At 49.8% G+C, this 18,320-nt stretch overlaps 2 protein-coding genes across 2 annotated transcripts; one reads left to right on the forward strand and one right to left on the reverse strand.

Annotated features, from left to right (window-relative positions):
* The first annotated feature begins 11,743 nt into the window (after positions 1-11,743).
* Positions 11,744-15,997, forward strand: LOC123190033 (probable pectin methyltransferase QUA3). The gene is made up of 7 exons (XM_044602578.1): positions 11,744-12,277; positions 12,933-13,136; positions 13,219-13,429; positions 13,502-13,763; positions 13,883-14,254; positions 14,961-15,056; positions 15,496-15,997. The coding sequence occupies exons 1-7, from the start codon at positions 11,915-11,917 to the stop codon at positions 15,716-15,718; spliced, it is 1,731 nt and encodes a 576-aa protein (XP_044458513.1). The 5' UTR covers positions 11,744-11,914; the 3' UTR covers positions 15,719-15,997.
* A 224-nt stretch (positions 15,998-16,221) lies between these two features.
* On the reverse strand, positions 16,222-18,048 carry LOC123190034 (RHOMBOID-like protein 2). Its single transcript, XM_044602579.1, has 5 exons — positions 17,568-18,048; positions 17,297-17,460; positions 17,003-17,166; positions 16,665-16,906; positions 16,222-16,563 (listed from the first exon to the last, which is right to left on the reverse strand). The coding sequence occupies exons 1-5, from the start codon at positions 17,909-17,911 to the stop codon at positions 16,452-16,454; spliced, it is 1,026 nt and encodes a 341-aa protein (XP_044458514.1). The 5' UTR covers positions 17,912-18,048; the 3' UTR covers positions 16,222-16,451.
* Between the last annotated feature and the right edge of the window lie 272 nt (positions 18,049-18,320).

Raw genomic sequence — 18,320 nt, forward strand, 5'->3', positions numbered from 1 at the left:
TCAAACGCGAATCATATGAACGTGATGAAAACTAGCTTGACGATATTCCCATGTGTCCTTGGGAGCGCTTTTCCTATTATAAGATTTTGTTCCGGCTTGTCCTTTGCTACAAAAAGGATTGGGCCACCTTGCTGCACTTTATTTACTTTTGTTACTTGTTGCTCGTTACAATTTATCTATCTCAAAACTATTTGTTACCACTTATTTCGGTACTTGCAGAGAATACCTTGCTGAAAACCGCTTATCATTTCCTTCTGCTCCTCGTTGGGTTCGACACTCTTACTTATCTAAAGGACTATGATAGATCCCCTATACTTGTGGGTCATCAGTTACTCTGGTATCCGAATACTTACGACTTCGCCAGGGGCTTGGCCCTGAGTAACCACTTGTTTTGCCGTCGGTGGCGGTGGTGGAACAGTCTGGAAGGAGAGTCCTTCCCTTCTTGGATCCTTCGACTTACCCGGTTGGGTCGGCCTTCCTTTTCTTGTCTCCCCCGGATGGAGGGGGGAGTCTTCATCTTCCTCCTCCTCGTTTTCACGGAAGGAGTGCGTCTCGGAGTTATCGAACGATGAGTCCGATACCACCTGGCACCGGGAACTCTTTCGGGTTCCCTTGGCCTTCTTCTTGGTCTTCTTCAGCACCTCATAAGGAGCCGGAGTCCGCATCTCTGTCAGGAGAGCGTCTGCAGGGTCTTCGGGCAGAGGGGCCAGGCAGCTAATCTGCTTCGGTGTCTCCACCCAGTCCTGTCAAAGGCATGGGAGCTCAGACCCTGCACATGATTAAGCTATGGGAAATAAATACCCTACCAGATGTACAGAACTTACCGGATTCACAGGGCTCTTCGCTCTTAGCCCGCGGTCCTCGGTAAGAGGAGGAGGGACCTCGGCGCCCTTGAACAGCACCTTCCAGACGTCCTTATGCGTCGTGTCGAAGAGCTCGCGTAGAGTCTGGTGCTGGGCCAGGTCGAACTCCCATAAGTTGAAAGCCCGTTGTTGACACGAGAGGATCCGGCGGAAGAGCATGACCTGGACTATGTTGACAAGCTTAAGTTTCTTGCTTATCATGTTTGGGAACACTTCTGGAGTCCGTCCAACTCCACCGATGAACCCCAGGACAGGCCCTTCTCCTTCCAGGAAGTGAGCCACGTGGGGATTCCGGATCGAAACTCGGGGGCTGCCACCCAGTTGGTGTCGCGCGGCTCGGTGGTGTAGAACCACCCCGATTGCCACCCCTTTATGGTCTCCATGAAGGAGCCCTCGAGCCACATAACGTTGGACATTTTGCCCACCATGGCTCCGCCGCATTCCGCTTGTTAGCCGCCTACTACCTTCGGCTTGATATTGAAGGTCTTCAGCCACAGGCCGAAGTGGGGCCGGATGCGGAGGAAAGCCTCACACACGACGATGAACGCTGAGATGTTGAGGATGAAATTCGGGGACAGATCATGAAAGTCCAGCCCATAATAGAACATAAGGCCCCAGACGAATGGATGGAGGGGAAACCCCAGTCCCCGGACGAAGTGGGGGAGGAAAACCACCCTTTCGTGAGGTTCCGGGGTAGGGACGATCTGCCCCGCGGCTGGCAGCCGGTGCGCGATATCCGCGGCTAAGTATCCAGCCCCACGTAGTTTTTTGATGTGTCCCTCCGTGACGAAGGAGACCATCCACTTGCCTCCCTCTCCGGACATGTTTGGAGAGAGTTGAGGAGAAGGATGTGGACTTGGGCGCTGGAGCTCGAGTGTGCGAGAATGGATGAGCAAGGAGGAAGAAGGCGTGGGTAGAAAAAGGTGAAACCTTATCCCTTTATAAGGGCGGACGAAACTATGCGCTCCCACCAGCCTGGTAAAACTCACTTATCCCCCAAGCGTCGTAATTGATGGCGCGGTTGGGTTACCCACGTCTATATTGATGGGAATCCTGTAATAAGGGGACACGATCTCTGCTTCGACAAGACATGCCAAGGAAGCCGCCTCACGAAACACGCTGAGATAGGTTATGAAAAATGATTCGAACAAAGACCTGGCTGTGGTGTGATGTCACGCTACGGGGTACGTCAGCAGATTAGATTTGTGGAAATATTATTCTCTCTACGGTGGTATGTGGAACTTGTTTTACAGAACTGGACACGATCCTCGTGTTCAAAATCTTCTATGAAGTATTCGGGGGAGGAACCCGCCTTGCAATGCCGAAGACAATCTATGTGCCTGACTCATCGTCATTGAAGCCTGGTTCAGGGGCTACTGAGGGAGTCCTGGATTAGGGGGTATTCGGACAGCCAGATTATATCCTTTGGCCAGACTGTTGGACTATGAAGATACAAGATTGAAGACTTCGTCCCGTGTCCGGATGGAACTCTCCTTGGCGTGGAAGGCAAGCTTGGCAATACGGATATGTAGATCTCCTTCCTTGTAACCGACTCTGTGTAACCCTAGCCCCCTCCGGTGTCTATATAAACCGGAGGGTTTAGTCCGTAGGAAATCATACAATCATACCATAGGCTGACTTCTAGGGTTTAGCCTCTCTAATCTCGTGGTAGATCTACTCTTGTACTACTCATATTATCAAGAACAATCAAGCAGGACGTAGGGTTTTACCTCCATCAAGAGGGCCCGAACCTGGGTAAAACATCGTGTCCCCTGCCTCCTGTTACCATCCGCCTTAGACGCACAGTTCGGGACCCCCTACCCGAGATCCGCCGGTTTTGACACCGACAGCAACCAACGCGCTTTGGGGTTGTCAATCCCTTCACGGTCACTTACGAAAGTGAGATCTGATAGAGATGATAAATAATATTTTTGGTATTTTTGGTATAGAGATGCAAAGTGAAAAGTAAAAGGCAAAGCAAAGCAATAATAAAATGATGGAGATTAATATGATGAGAAAGAGACCCGGGGGCCATAGGTTTCACTGGTGGCTTCTCTCAAGAGCATAAGTATTCTATGGTGGGTGAACAAATTAATGTTGAGCAATTGACAGAACTGAGCATAGTTATGAGAATATCTAGGTATGATCATGTATATAGGCATCACGTCTGAGATAAGTAGATCGACTCCTGCCTGCATCTACTACTATTACTCCACTCATCGACCGCTATCCAGCATGCATCTAGAGTATTAAGTTAAAAATAGAGTAATGCCTTAAGCAAGATGACATGATGTAGAGGGATAGTTTCATGCAATATGATAAAACCCCATCTTGTTATCCTCGATGGCAATGATACAATACGCGCCTTGCTGCCCCTTCTGTCACTAGGAAAGGACACCGCAAGATCGAACCCAAAGCTAAGCACTTCTCCCATGGCAAGAACAACCAATCTAGTAGGCCAAACCAAACTAATAATTCGAAGAGACTTGCAAAGATAACCAATCATACATAAAAGAATTCAGAGAAGATTCAAATATTATTCATAGATAGACTTGATCATAAACCCACAATTCATCGATCTCAACAAACACACCGCAAAAAGAAGATTACATCGAGTAGATCTCCACGAGAGAGGGGGAGAACATTGTATTGAGATCCAAAAAGAGAGAATAAGCCATCTAGATACTAACTATGGACCCGTAGGTATGAAGTAAACTACTCACACTTCATCGGAGGGGCTTGGATGATGATGTAGAAGCCCTCCGTGATCGATGCCCCCTCCGGCGGAGCTCCGAAACAGGCCCCAAGATGGGATCTCGTGGATACAGAAAGTTGCGGCGGTGGAATTAGGTTTTTGGCTCCGTATCTGATCGTTTAGGGGTACATGGATATATATAGGAGGAAGAAGTACGTCGATGGAGCAAGAAGGGGCCCACGAGGGTGGAGGGCGCGCCTGGGGGGGGGGGGCAGGCGCGCCCCCCTACCTCGTGGCCTCCTGTTAATTGGCTTGACGTAGGGTCCAAGTCTCCTGAGTTGTATTCGGTGAGAAAATCACGTTCCCGAAGGTTTCATTCCGTTTGGACTCCGTTTGATATTCCTTCTCTTCGAAACCCTAAAACAGGCAAAAAAACAGCAATTCTGGGCTGGGCCTCCGGTTAATAGGTTAGTCCCAAAAATAATATAAAAGTGGATAATAAAGCCCAATATAGTCCAAAACAGTAGATAATATAGCATGGAGCAAAAAATTATAGATACGTTGGAGACGTATCACACGTACGGGGGGCTTGTTTCAAGCCATAAAGAGACTTACCAAGGAGACAAACATGATCCGGGTGAGAGTGGTCGAGGAAGCCGGATGGTTGGGCACAGTAGACAGTCTCCTTGAGCTCTCCATAAATAAATGCGTTCTTGACATCGAGTTGATGGATCAGCCAAGAGCATGAGGTGGCAATGCTGAGGACTACACGGATCGTGGCCGCTTTCACCATCGGACTGAATGTCTCATCATAGTCCACGCCTTCCTTTTGAGTGAATCCGCGAACGACCCACCGAGTTTTGTACCGTGCCAAGGAGCCATCAGGGTTGAATTTGTGACGATATATCCACTTGCGAGTGACCACATTAACACCTACAGGTTTGGGAACCAAACACCAAGTCGAATTCTTGATTAAAGCAGTAAATTCATCTTGCATTGCATGTAGCCAATTTAGGTCTTTGAGCGTCGAGTGATAGGTAGCTGGGATGGGTGAGATAGTGGACTCCGTGTTGGTAGTGAGAAAAGGTCGCTTGGGCTAGCAAAAACCCGATTTGGCACGGGTGCGCATTTTATGCGCGTTAACAGGAGGCTGAATCGATATTGCATGGGGAGGGCGACGTGGCAGAGTCTGGTAGGTGGAGGCAGAGTCGCTGGGACCGGGTGGGGGCACGGGATCCAGAGTAGATTCGGTCAAGGGGCAGCGGACGAGGTGGATGCGTGATCCGAGGCAGATTGACTGGGCCCGCGGGGAAACAAATCGGAGGGAGTGTGTGGTGATCCCGCGGGTGGGGACGGCCCGAAAGACGAGGATGATTCGGGCGGGCTGGCGGAGCATGTGGGAGTGGAACGCGTGGAGCGGGACGACTGGTGGGCCGATGGGCGGGGTGACGGGATTGGCGGAGCGCAAGTGGGTGCAGATGCGCACGAGCGGGTGGACCCAGGTGGTGCGTCAGGATCGGGACGGTGCAGCTGCAGCTGGATGGTTGGTGGGATTGTTTGTGGCAAGAGGTTGGGTGGGCGACGGTGTGGGAGACACATACGGAAAATTTGATTCATCAAAAACGATGTGGCGAGAGACTATGATGCGACGTGAATCTAAGTCATAGCAGCGGTAGCCTTTGTGCTCAAGTGGGTACCCTAGGAAAACGCACCTGGTAGATCGAGGGGCTAGTTTGTGAGGAGAGGTGGCGTATAAATTTGGGAAGCAGAGACACCCAAATACCCAAAGTGATCGTAAGAGGGATGAACGCCGTGTAGACGAAAGTAAGGCGTATGGCCATGAACGGCACATGAGGGTCGACGATTGAGAAGGTATGTAGCTGTGTGGAGAGTCTCAACCCAAAACGGTGGAGTAAGTTTGGCTTAAAAAAGGAGTGTACGCACAGCGTCATTTGTGGTGCGGATGAGGCGTTCGGCCTTGCCATTTTGAGGGGAGGTGTGAGGACACGAAAAACGGTAGGAGACGCCGTGGGTGGACAAGAAGGAGCGTAGGGTTGAGTTTATGAACTCACCACCATTGTCACATTAGATGGATTTGATGACCACGTTGTATTGGGTGCACGCATGAGCAAAGAAACGTTGTAAAGTGGTGGACGTGTCCGATTTGCGTCGTAAGGGAAAAGACCAAGAGAAGTGAGAGTAATCGTCGAGGACAACCAAATAATATTCATAGCCAGAAAAACTCACAACCGGCGAGGTCCATAAATCACAGTGAATAAGCTCAAATGGCGCATAAGTGCGGCTAGTAGAGGAGGAGAAGGGTAGTCTAGGTTGGTGCCCTAGTTCACATGCAGTACAAGGGCCATTGTATGGCTTATTACATGGGAAGGGAAAAGTACTAGAAATGGAGTGGAAAGATTGATTGCTTGGGTGGCCGAGGCGACAGTGCCACACATCACCGTCAGAGGTTGTAGCGGAGAGAGCAGTGCACCGCGTCGTGTGGTTGCCGAAGAATGGGTAGAGGTCGCCGGAGCTAGCGGAGATCAGGATTACCCTCCGTGTGCGAAGATCCTTCACAAGAAAGCCAAATGGGTAAAATTCGATGGAACAAAATTATCTTTGATAAACTGGCGAACGGAGATGAGGCTAGTTGTGACGGAGGGAGAGAAAAGAACGTTGCGTAGTTGGAAATTGTGGGGAGGGAGCGAGGTGGAACCGGTGTCATGAATAGGGAGATGATGGCCATTGCCTACTACAATGCTAGAGAATTTACGTTGTAAAGAAGAATGCGAATGGTTGAGGTTACCAGGGTTGCCGGTGACGTGGTTGGAGGCGCCACTGTCGAGGTACCACTCGTTGGAGGGGGCAGTGTTGTTGAAGCCCTAGTTATTGTAGGCGGCATGAAGGAGAGCCATGTGATCCCAGGATGGCTGCTGGTACGGAGAGGGCGGTGCGTATGGCGAGTACTGCATCGGGTACGCCTGAGTATGAGACCCCAGACGAGGACCGAGGACACCGGATGCGTTCGTCAGCCAGGGCACGGTGGAGGGATGGCCATGTCGTACGGAGCGAAGAACCCCATGTAATAGTTGAACAACGTGGAGGACGAGCCGCCATGACCTTGATGTCCGTCGCGTCCGCGTCCGCGGTCACCACCGCGAACACCACCGTCACCGCGGGGGTTGTAGTCGTGCCCAGGAGCACGATCGTTGCCGCGGTCCTGAGAGAGATCCGCCCGATCGCCCGAGCGGGGAGTGGAGCCCCCGCTGTTGTTGGATCCGGAGGCGCCAGACGGGCCACCGAGCCTGTGAACGGCGAGGACAGTGGCCGGGGCCTCGGCGGTGCGCTGAGCGAGGTTCTCCTCTGCGAGCTTCAGGCGCGAGAAGACGGTTTCGAACGGGGCAAGGGAACCGTGTCCCCCAGCACGACCCGGATGGTGTCGAGACGGCCGTCGATGCCGTGGAGGAACTGCATGGTGAGATCCACCTTGGAGACCACATGGTCGATGTCGGCGAGACCCGCGGTGAGCAACTTCATGCGGCGCGCATATTCATCGACAGAGAGATCGCCCTGTTTGAGGTTGCGATATTGGCGATTAAGCATCATGTACTGAGCCGCACGATTGGCGAGGAAGTAATCCCGGATCCGAGTCTAGAGATCGAAAGTGGTGGTGGCGCCGATCACGTGGTCAACGAGCTGATCGGTGAGAGTGGCATACGTGGCGAGGGCGACATGGGTGTCGAGCTCAAGATAATGGCGGTCGGCATTGGGTGGAGGCGGGTGCTCGATCAGGTACTGGACGCCATAACGGATAAGGACCATAAGGAAGAATGATTTCCACTTGTGGTAATTGTGCTCGGCGGGGTTGAGAAGGAATTTGATGTGGTTGGTGATGTCTACGTTGAGGATAGGATGTTTGGCCGAAGGGGCCGGTGGCGGCGGTGGCGGCACAGTGGAGTTAAAGAGGGGGGCGAACTAGGAGGAGGCAGGAGCAGTGGCGTTAGGGTTTGCCGAGAAGGTGCCGAAGATGAGCGGGGGAGAGGTGCATGTACCAGAGGTGGCCGAGGAGGGAGCCGCGGAGGAGAGAAAGGGCGATGAGGTGGAAGAGAGGATCGCCGCGGAGGAGAAAGAAGAGTGCTGCTCCGACATGGCGGCGCACTGGAGACTACGGATACCAAATTAGAGAGTAAACTTGCTCTCTTGATTGATTGATTCCACATACATCAGCGATACAAATATATACCCCATAAAGTGGGCACGCAGGTCCGAAGAAGTTGGTTCAGATCCTATAATCTAGGATGCGTTATGCGCACTACATACACTGTACAAATACATGTTAACAGACTAGACGTATTTCTGTTAGGTTTTTCCTTTTGAATAACAAAAAAAAAGGTTTTTCCTTTTGAACTTACGTAGTATTCTTTAAAAAAGCTGAACTTATGTATCCATGTTACAATATCTAAATAGCTAGACACGTGAACCAACCTGTGGTTGGATGGTTAGAGGGATTGTGGTATCCCCAGCCCATCAGGGTTCAAATCCTGATGCTCGCATTTATTCCTGAATTTATTTCAGAATTTTCAGCGATGCACATTCTCATAGGGGTAGGGTGCGCATGTGTGCGTTCATAGGGGTAAGTGTATGCACGTCTATATGAGCGATTGTGTCTGTACTGATGTTCAAAAAAATAGCTAGACCCTGCTACTAAATTTCATGCGTACTTCCACATCACCTTAATTATTTCTAGCCATCCAATTAAATTTGTGTGAGGGAGATGGAGCAACTTCTTGAACAATCGTTGCTCCGCGGGTACAATGATGGCCCTTAGAGCATCTCCAACAGGCGCGCTAAACAGGCGTCACGCCGCAAATATACTCAGTTTAGCGCGCGCGCAACCCGGCGGGTGGCTCCAGCGGGCGCGCAATAACCGCGGGCGCGATATAAGGAGTTGGGTGCGCGGCAGGAATCGCTATCTCGCGCGGTGTATTTGCGGCGCCCGCTTCCGCGCGCAGCACACTCGAGCGCTCGCGCTGCATGCTGTCTTCTCCGCCTCCAACGCCCCACGAAGAAGTTTTGATCCAAAAAAGAGCCATGATTCGCGCAATGGGTGGCGGTGGCCTCGACCCAATGGATGGCGGTGGCCTCGGCGCCATGGGTGGCGGTGGCATCGGCGCCATGGGTGGCATGAGTGGCTTCGGAGGTACCGTGGGCGGTGCAATGGGAGGCATGACTGGCTTTGGAGCACCCCCCGACGCTATGGCCACCATGGGAGGCATGAGTTTTCCTTCTCTCATGGGAGGCATGGGTGCACCTCCGGCCGTCATGGGCGGAATGTCTTTCGATGTGCCTCCTCGCACACATTTCCATGAAGATGTCGTTGAATATCTTGCCAACACCTTCGAAGCTTCACGTGATGCAGTGCGCGATGAGGAGAGGGAGGAAGATTCATCTTCGGAGGCGGAAGAATCATCTTCCGAAGATCAAGACGAAGACGAGGACGAGAACGAGGAATGATGTGTCTTTCATTTGTGTATTGAACTTGATTTGCCTTTTGAACTTGGTTGGATGAACTTGTGGGTATGATTTTGAACGTGTGGGCATGAACTTTTTTTCATTAACTTGTTTGTGTGAAATTTTATATGTCATGTTCATTGCATTTTGAATGTTTCATCAACTTCATTTTGTGTTTAAAATGGCATATGCAATGCACCGGCGAGTCGCGCGTGCTGCATTTTTGCGTGCTGCTGAAGCGGCGCGCACGCTGCATTTTAGTGCGGCTGCTGGAGCAAGCGTTGTGCGCCGCGCCAAACCAAGCAATGAGCGCACGATAAATTAGTTTTTTGCGCGCGGCGCGTTCGGCGCCTGTTGAAGATGCTATTAGGAGAGGGAGATGAGCAACTTCTTAAACGGTCGCTGCTCCGCGAGTACAGTGGTTTGCCTTTTAACTAATGATAACCTTGCAAAATTAAAGAAACCTTATGCCATTACTTGTTGGACATGTCTAATTATTTTTAAAAGCAAATGGGACAAAATACAATCAATTGGGGTAGCGAGGGAAAACTTCTCTCATTTGAACATTTGCAACAGGCGCACGAGAGGAGAAGACGTCTGGTACGAGCACAAGCGCTAGTACCTGTTGTTGCCTCCATCTCATCTATATGAAGCCACTTTGTATAGGCGACTGAAGGAGAAGGACAGAGGAGAACACCGCACATCTCCATCAGAACTTAGGCGAGAGATTTTGAAGAGAAGGAGTTCACTTAGATCTATTCAAATAATCTCCGCATGACACCGCCCTTCATTCATCTTCATCGTCACCTTGAAAAGAGCAATTCCAACTCGTGAGCCTAGAGTTTGCAACTCTCATACGACTTTTCTTTATTTAATCTCTCTATTTGTTGAATATTCCTCTTTCGTCCGTGAGTAACCCCCAATAGACATGGGAGGTGGAGGGGAGTTGTGAGAATCATTTGTGCCTATCATCTTCACATCACATTGCTGCAAAGGCCACGTCGCCACACCGCCTGTGCGCTGACGTGCCTTCCCCGTTCCGCCTGACCTCTCCGGCTGCCCTCGACATGCTTCTCAACACCGTGTCATTAACTTGCGGACCTCATCTTCGTTTAACAGAAAATAGTGAAAAATACATGAAGATCTTTTACGGGAACCGAGAAAAATAGGTGTAAAACTTCCTCTAAATTATATTGTCATCCCATAAAAGTCGTTTCACGCGAAGATTTTTACAGAAGCTATTGGAGTTGCTAAGAGCATCTCCAATAGCGATTCAGATTCGCTGACTTGCCGTGGCAAAGGTAGCTAAGCTACAATACCACTACATTTGCCCAATCTTGTCTGTCGGATTAAAAAGCGTCGGCGCAGATCGTATGCTACAATATGGTCAACAGTTATTTGCGTGAACAGTGTTCCGGAACAGAGATTTGGCGAATCTCAGCCTTCAATTCTTGATCCCGCGGCAAAGTCAGCGGGGACTTGCTGTGGCTAAGTCCTCGAATCCGATTCCCTCCAATAGATGATGCAAATTTGGAAATGTAAAACAAGGTGTTGTATAGTTTACATTACCAAGAAATGCATTTTACATCTCTAAAAAAAAGGCAACTCCAACAGATGATGTATATTGGTGATGTAAAAGTCTAACTCCAATAGATGATGCGTATTGAAGATGTAAAAATTGTGTACAACCGGCACAACCACTATACAACATTTGTACAGCCACTGGACAATTGCATTTCAACACGAAAGGGCAATATTTCTACAACCAAAGGAAAAATATTTTATTTACCTCTGGGACATTTCGTCGAGCACGTTGGAGACAGTGGCCGTGGGCGTGACCGCGTCTTCCTCCATGGCCGGCGGCGGAGGTGGAGGAAGGGTTCCTTGACCGGATGCGGTCACCACGGCCACCGGCATCGGCGAATCAGTCGACGCAGTCGCGACCAGCTTTGCCTTCTTGGCCACCCGACATGGGTTTGTTGTTGGGTTGCGCGCCGCCGACCGCTTATGCCTCCTCCGCGGGTTTTTGGCGGTCAGCTGTTTCTTCGATGGCGGCATAGCTGGCACGACAACCGGCCTGGGTGGGGCAAAGCCGGGGCGGCGGGTTGAGGACGGTGGCATGGCGGCAGAGGAGGGATCGGGGAAGGCGGTCGCGCCAGTAACGTGGGTTAGACCGACGCGGTTGCGGCGGAGGAGGCGGAGGGTCATCGGAGTCAACCATGGCCCAGGCGAAGGGTGGTGCGCAGGAGGGGGGGGGGGGGTGGAATAAAAATGAAGGCACTTGGGTGGTGCGCGCGTGATCGGTTGTTTTACATCACCTAAAGATGGAGGTGCTAAGGTGTTGTATTTTACTCCCCTGTTTTTAAATATAAGTTTTTTTAAAGATTTCATTATGGACTACGTACAGAGTAAATGAATAGATCTATATTTTAAAATATGTCTACATACATTCGTACATTAGTATGGAATCTCAAAAAGAGTTATAGTTACTCACGCGGGGGAGGTGATGTAAATTATCATCTGTTGGAGATGGTGTTTGGGCCTCGAAGATGTATAAATTAGTTATTCTTGCATCAGATGCTCTAAGTATGGTGTTTTCGAATAAAACAGAGCTCCAATTAAGCCTAATCTCACCACTCATCTCTCCTCGCACACAGATCTCATCTCACGCCCACTTTTGCTCTTTGTCCCGCGACGGAACCGAGACGAGCACGCCGATACGCAAAGCACAAGCCCAACAACTAAAGCTCGGAATCCAAACCCCCCTCGCCCATGGCCTGATCCCATCGACCGATCGAACTAGCACGCCACACGCCCTCGCGGCCCCCGCCGCGGCCACCGCCCGATGGGCCTCCTCAGCTCCCTGCGGCCGCACCGCCGCGGGAGCGGCGGCGGCGGCGCGCAGTGGCAGTGGTCGTTCCTCGACGCCGTCTGGGCGGTGTTCCTCGTGGCCGTGGTCGTCTTCCTCGCGCTCGTCTTCACGCCGCGCCGCGGGGACACCCTCGCTGCCGCGGTGGTGCCGCCCTGTGCCGCCTCGGAGGTGGACCTCCTCCCCTGCGAGGACCCCCGCCGAAGCTCCCGCCTCAGCCGCGAGATGAACTACTACCGCGAGCGCCACTGCCCCGCGCGGGGGGAGGCGCCCGCGTGCCTCGTCCCGCCGCCGCCCGGCTACCGCGTGCCCGTGCCCTGGCCCGAGAGCCTCCACAAGGTTCGTGCTGTTGCCACTGGCCGTTCCGCTCAAAATTAACCCCTGATTAACCGTTGCAATTGCAGGCGTCAGCTAGTGTCTTGGCAGAGTAATGCTTCTGAGGACTGTTGCTTTGATTTGTTATGTACTAGCTTGCTAGTGTACGACCAGCTTTTGCATCTCATGCTCTGAGTGGTTAATATTTGCATGACTTTCTGAAATCTGAATCTAAGCATCTTGGAAATGATGGAGTTATTAGAGTGAAAGTTACTGGATGATGTCTAGAGGTCCTGAATGCCAGACTGGTTCTGAGTTTGGGAAATACCAGTGATTAGGATGATTTTTCACGGATATGATTTTCGGATTAGGAGGTGAAATATGCGCTCACATTTTTAGCTAACAGGTCTGGTGGATAAGATAAGACTAAGCAAGCTACTAGGCACAAGTTTTGATGGCGTCTGAGCTAGCATGACCAAGGACTTAAAAAATTCAAGTCTAGCTCTTGCACCTTCAGATATGGGTTTGTTACGTTGACCTTACCTGAGGAATGTACATTGGGACTGGAAATAACAAAACAGAGATAGTATATTGGTTTACTTCGTGTGTTGACAGGATGTAGATTACTTCTATTCCTCTTACACCGAGATTTACCGCTTGTTTATTGTTCTCTATGCAGATATGGCATGATAACATGCCTTATGGCAAGATTGCTGAAAGAAAAGGTCATCAAGGGTGGATGAAGCAGGAAGGCTCATACTTCCTTTTTCCTGGTGGCGGAACTATGTTTCCTGATGGTGCCGAACAATATATTGAAAAGCTTACCAAGTATGTTCCACTAAGAAGTGGTCTCCTGAGGACAGGTCTTGATATGGGTTGTGGGGTAATAATTTTTTCTTTAATATGGAGCTTCTATGTTTTGTTTTCCAAGTAAAATGGCTACAACTTTTTTCCATCCTTTGTAGGTTGCTAGCTTTGGTGGGTTTCTGCTCAAAGAGAATATCACGGCACTTTCCTTCGCCCCAAGAGATTCACATAAGTCGCAAATACAATTTGCGCTCGAGAGAGGAATTCCTGCATTTCTTTTGATGTTGGGCACACGCCGTCTTCCATTTCCAGCACAGTCCTTTGATTTCGTCCATTGCTCTCGATGTTTGATACCTTTTACTGCCTACAGTAAGTAATGTTTTCTTCTGCATTCAACATGCACGTCTGCCCCCCCTCTCTCTGACATGTAAAAAATGGCAGATGGCAGTTATTTGATTGAAGTTGACCGTCTACTTAGACCGGGAGGTTATCTGATTATATCCGGACCCCCTGTGCAGTGGAAGAAGCAGGAGAAGGAATGGGGTGAACTTCAAGCAATGGCACGGTCTTTGTGTTACAATTTGGTTACTGTAGATGGCAACACGGCCATTTGGAAGAAACCTAGTCAGGCGGCATGTCTTCCTAACCAAAATCAATTTGGCCTTGATTTGTGTAGTACTGATGATGATCCAGATGAAGCATGGTAACAATTTTCTGTGTTTTTTGTGTATCCTTGCAAATTGTGTTTCTAGCTTTTCAGTATGCCAGAAATGCGTTTTGCATATTTCTGTTTGATCGATTATAGGGTTTTACTGTTTGCAGGTACTTCAAGTTGAAGAAATGCATAAGTAAAGTTTCTCTGTCAGAAGAAATAGCCGTTGGTTCCATTGATAAGTGGCCAAATAGGCTGTCTAAACCTTCTGCTAGGGCCTCCTTTATGGATGATGGTGTAAACTTGTTTGAAGCAGATACACAGAAGTGGTTCAAAAGAGTATCATATTACAAGAGATCACTTGGTGTGAAGCTAGGTACTGCACTCATACGTAATGTCATGGACATGAATGCATTCTTTGGAGGATTGGCGGCTGCTGTAGCGTCTGATCCTGTGTGGGTTATGAATGTTGTTCCTGCTAAAAAACCATTGACACTTGGCGTAATATATGACAGGGGCCTGATTGGAGTTTATCATGATTGGTAAGTATGCAATACTTAATTTGTTTATCTCATACTCCCTCCGTCCCAAAATAAGTGTCTCAACTTTAGTATAACTTCGTACTAAAGTTGAGACACTTATTTTAGACGGAGGGAGTATAAATTATGGACAATTTCAGTGCCTTGCATGCTCATGTGCTTCTTTTTCCCTTGGTTGATTACGGACTACATTGCTAGCTTCTGAAGTACAAACTGGATACCATGTCCAACATAAGATTCCATGTCCATCTTACTTTCCAGTTGCTTGCTTGTGGTAGTTTTGCGCACACTAGAAAATTCAAATTTATAGGTTGTTCCATCCACCTTTTCCAAGCTATCCATATATTTGTCAGCAAGTTCTCATCTGATGCTGGGGAATTGCTCGGGCCTGCTGCCTGCTCTAGCATTCATTCTGATTGATTATTGGGTATTTTTGATATATAATTTTACATTTAAAACTTGATCTCTTCTACTAGATCCCAAAATATATGGCCGCTGAAAAATAACATTATATGACCTCTATGTTTGTGCCTTGTGCAAGATTTGTTCGCTTACCAGTTACCGCCCTAGTCTTATTTCAATATCAAGTTTTATATGATGACCATTTCACCTAGTAAGTTAATGGATCAAGCCATTTACATGAATAGACTAATAATCAATGTTCTTGCTTGTTGTAGTTCTGAAATTGGTTGTGTAACTTTGGTTCCAGGTGTGAGCCTTTCTCAACATATCCTCGTACCTATGACCTGATTCATGCTGATGGAATCAATTCTTTGATAAGCGACCCAAAGTCTGGAAGGAGCAGGTAGACCGACTGAACTTGAGATAGTATCACTAATCTGTTCTGGTTTTTCTGCAATTTTAGAGTTATCTAATTTATTCTTGAAATACTATGTATAATTTCAGTGCAAACCAAGTAGCACCCAGAAATTATCAGTTCATCTACAGCCACTTTGAAACAGCAATATAAATATACAAGCATAATATAAATGCATGATTAGACAGGCTTTGCTTGTTGAATCTATAGGGATGAAACCACAAAAATTGCTCAAAACTGGTGTTACTTGGTAATTGTATATGTTTAACCCAGATGATAACCGCCATGGTAGAGTCCAAGCAAATACCCTATGCAAGTTTTTAAAGCAAGCTTTACATTTATTTGATGGGATAAGCACCATCTACTAAATGGACGATACGAACTAAAAGAGCTACCTGATAACTGACCGCATTTCTACTTGTGGCAGATGTGACCTGTTTGATGTCATGTTGGAGATGGACCGCATATTGCGCCCAGAAGGAACTGCTGTCATACGGGACTCCCCAGATGTGATCAACAAGGCTGTACAGGTAGCTCGGTCGATTCGGTGGACTACTCAGGTACACGACAGTGAGCCTGAATCAAGCAGTGCTGAGAAAATACTTGTAGCGACGAAAACATTTTGGAAGCTACCATTAACATCGGGATAGGTTAGTTGTATCCCTGTTTATAACCCTTCCCCTGATTTTGAGTCTTTTGGGGATGGGTTGGAGGGATTAGCACTGATATCAGATTGAGGCGGAAATAGCTTTATTTTCTACAACATCGTTGGATCTTTAGTAACGAGTTAGGTACTGCTTGCTGCGAGTCTGTGATTCTTTCTATGTGTTTTGTGGCCCTTACACCTCTTCCATTTGGAATCAAATTCCGGATTGATATTTGTTATAGGATGATTGCCCCTTTGTGAAAAGTGTGTATGGTTTGTTCCACTTGTGGTTACTGCATCCATGTTCGATCTTGCAATATAAACCATTCTAGTTGCGTGGAAGATGACTGAAGTCTTAACACAATCGCATTCCAACGATACCATTTCATGTTTGTGCAAGCAGCCTAGCGCATATTGATCGCACCAATTCATTCAGCGATGGCAAAGACGATTCGGTTCTTCAAGTATAACCTATTCTACTCTGAACATTGCAAGTGCGACTGGCTATGTAAAACCAAAGAATGAACAAACGCCTTAGCCACAAACAAACCAGAGTGAATTACAGAGCTTTAATAACACATTCAAGCAGAATTGCTAGTCAACGCCTCTTGGACAACAAAGGAATGCAAAAGGTGCAAGTTCTATACAGCGCAAAAGTATAAAAAAAATGCCAAACTGAAGCAATTATCTGTATGGGCAGCACGTTTGTCTCTACAGCTGTTCTCCTCTTATTTTTATTAGTTGTCACACTTCCAGTGCGACGTCGGGACGCAGGTAAGGTAGTGGCACCAGCTGCAATGGTCGTTGCCGTTCACCCCGCGGAACACCATCAGCAACCCTACAGCAAGCCTGCGTACAAACAAGCATGGCTCCAGATTAACTACCACACATGACGCATATTCATTTTGTAGAATCTGAATGAAGACTTTGTATCTTGCACCGGCGCTTACCCTGCAATGGCTAGGAGGAGGGCGACGACCAGGAGGACGATCTGGCAGGCCGTGTACTTGGACTTTGTCTTGCCGCCGAAGGGCTGCTCCAGCCACCCGAACCGGGGCTGGATCAGCAGCACGAAGCCGAGGAGGAAGCCGGTGAGGAACCCGCCGATGTGCGCGAAGTTGTCGACGTGGGGCAGTATCCCCAGCGCCAGGTTGATGGCGGCGATGATGATCAGGTTCGCCATGGCCGCCAGCTGCAGACGGTGTTTACATTCGGATGTCAGAAGGTGTTCGACATGGACCGAAGCAAAATACAGTAGTGGCAGAGACGAGGGGGGACGCGCGCGTACCCTGTTGGTGTAGATGGTCCAGTTGGTGATGAGCTCCGACAGCATGGCCCCGAGGAGGCCGAAGAGCGCGCCGGAGGCGCCGACGGAGACGCCGTTCCTGATGAAGAGCACCGAGAGCACGCTCCCGCCCAGCCCCGAGAAGAGGTAGACCAGGCCGACCTTCCCTGCACGACGCGACGAGCGCGGCGAAGCCCGGTCAAAACAAGACAAAACAAAGCAACACAGCGTGCGCACGCTGTAAGCAAGACCTCGTCGCCGTTCTAGACGGAGTCGTCGGTCGGGCCGGGCGCTTACAGAATCCGAACTGCTGCTCCAGGCGGACGCCGACGAAGATGAGGCTGATCATGTTGGCGCCGAGGTGGATGAGGCCGGCGTGCAGCCAGGTGCTCGTCTCCAGCCGCCACCCCTGCCCCCCGTGCACCACCTTGTACCGGTCCAGCCCGCCGTACTTCCCCAGCCTGCATGCAGCGCCATGCCCATGATCCGATCCACGATGAGTACAAGCAAGCAAGAGAATCGAAAGATTCGAGCCGGTGGGGAAGAGAGAAGATATCTGTGCGCTTACGTGGCGGAGGAGGGCCCGAAGAGGGGGTTCTCCTTGAGCGGCTGGAAGGAGAAGCGGCGGAGGAAGCCGCCGCCGAGGCAGTCGGCGCCCCTGCCGTTGCGGGGGCAGTCATTGTAGTACATGACCACGACGAACATGGCCACGTTGGCCAGCACCACCAGCGGCACCAGCCACGTGTGGTGCTGCCGCTCGCGCTCCGCCTCCTGGCCGTAGTAGAAGGGCGCCACCGGCGGGGCGTGCTGCTGCCCGTCGCCGCCCGCGTAGTACCTCCCCGGCGGCGGCTTGATCCCCGTCGTCGTCGCCGCCCTGGCCGGGCCGGCGGCCTCCACGTCGGGGTTCGACATGGCCTCGGTCGATGAACCCACGCCCGCACCGCCCCGCTTCTTGGCTGCTGGCCTGCTCGGTGCAAACACAATCGTTTGCTGGTTGGCTTCCCGAGGAGACGACGACTGGAGACCCGGTGTTTGTTTGGAGCCTCTGTGGTGGTTTTATCCCGAGGGTTTTTAATCTATGCGTGTTTCTTGTTTTATTATTTCGTTTAAATCAATATGGACAAATATTGGCCGCCTATTATTGCAATCTGGTTGTTGGAGGGGAGGATTAGGAGTTGGCGGGAAGTTTTATATGCAAGAAAGAATGGAGGGTCTGTGGGTTCAAGGAGTCGAGATGATGATGGCGCGATTAGAAGTTGACCCCTTGGCTCACTTGATGCTACGCTCGAGCTGTATTCGGGCTCTCTCCGGCTAAATTATT

The sequence above is a fragment of the Triticum aestivum genome, chromosome 2A, assembly GCF_018294505.1.
Source record: "Triticum aestivum cultivar Chinese Spring chromosome 2A, IWGSC CS RefSeq v2.1, whole genome shotgun sequence".
Taxonomy (NCBI): domain Eukaryota; kingdom Viridiplantae; phylum Streptophyta; class Magnoliopsida; order Poales; family Poaceae; genus Triticum; species Triticum aestivum.

What these genes read in the sequence shown, in the direction of transcription:
- LOC123190033 (XM_044602578.1), top strand. Translation starts at nt 11,915, where the DNA reads ATGGGCCTCCTCAGCTCCCTGCGGCCGCACCGCCGCGGGAGCGGCGGC. An exon ending in GGCCCGAGAGCCTCCACAAG is followed by an intron (nt 12,278 to 12,932) that starts GTTCGTGCTGTT and finishes TTCTCTATGCAG; the next exon opens with ATATGGCATGATAACATGCC. An exon ending in GATGATCCAGATGAAGCATG is followed by an intron (nt 13,764 to 13,882) that starts GTAACAATTTTC and finishes TACTGTTTGCAG; the next exon opens with GTACTTCAAGTTGAAGAAAT.
- LOC123190034 (XM_044602579.1), bottom strand. Translation starts at nt 17,911, where the DNA reads ATGTCGAACCCCGACGTGGAGGCCGCCGGCCCGGCCAGGGCGGCGACG. An exon ending in GGAGCAGCAGTTCGGATTCT is followed by an intron (nt 17,167 to 17,296) that starts GTAAGCGCCCGG and finishes CGCGTCGTGCAG; the next exon opens with GGAAGGTCGGCCTGGTCTAC. An exon ending in GGACCATCTACACCAACAGG is followed by an intron (nt 16,907 to 17,002) that starts GTACGCGCGCGT and finishes CACCGTCTGCAG; the next exon opens with CTGGCGGCCATGGCGAACCT.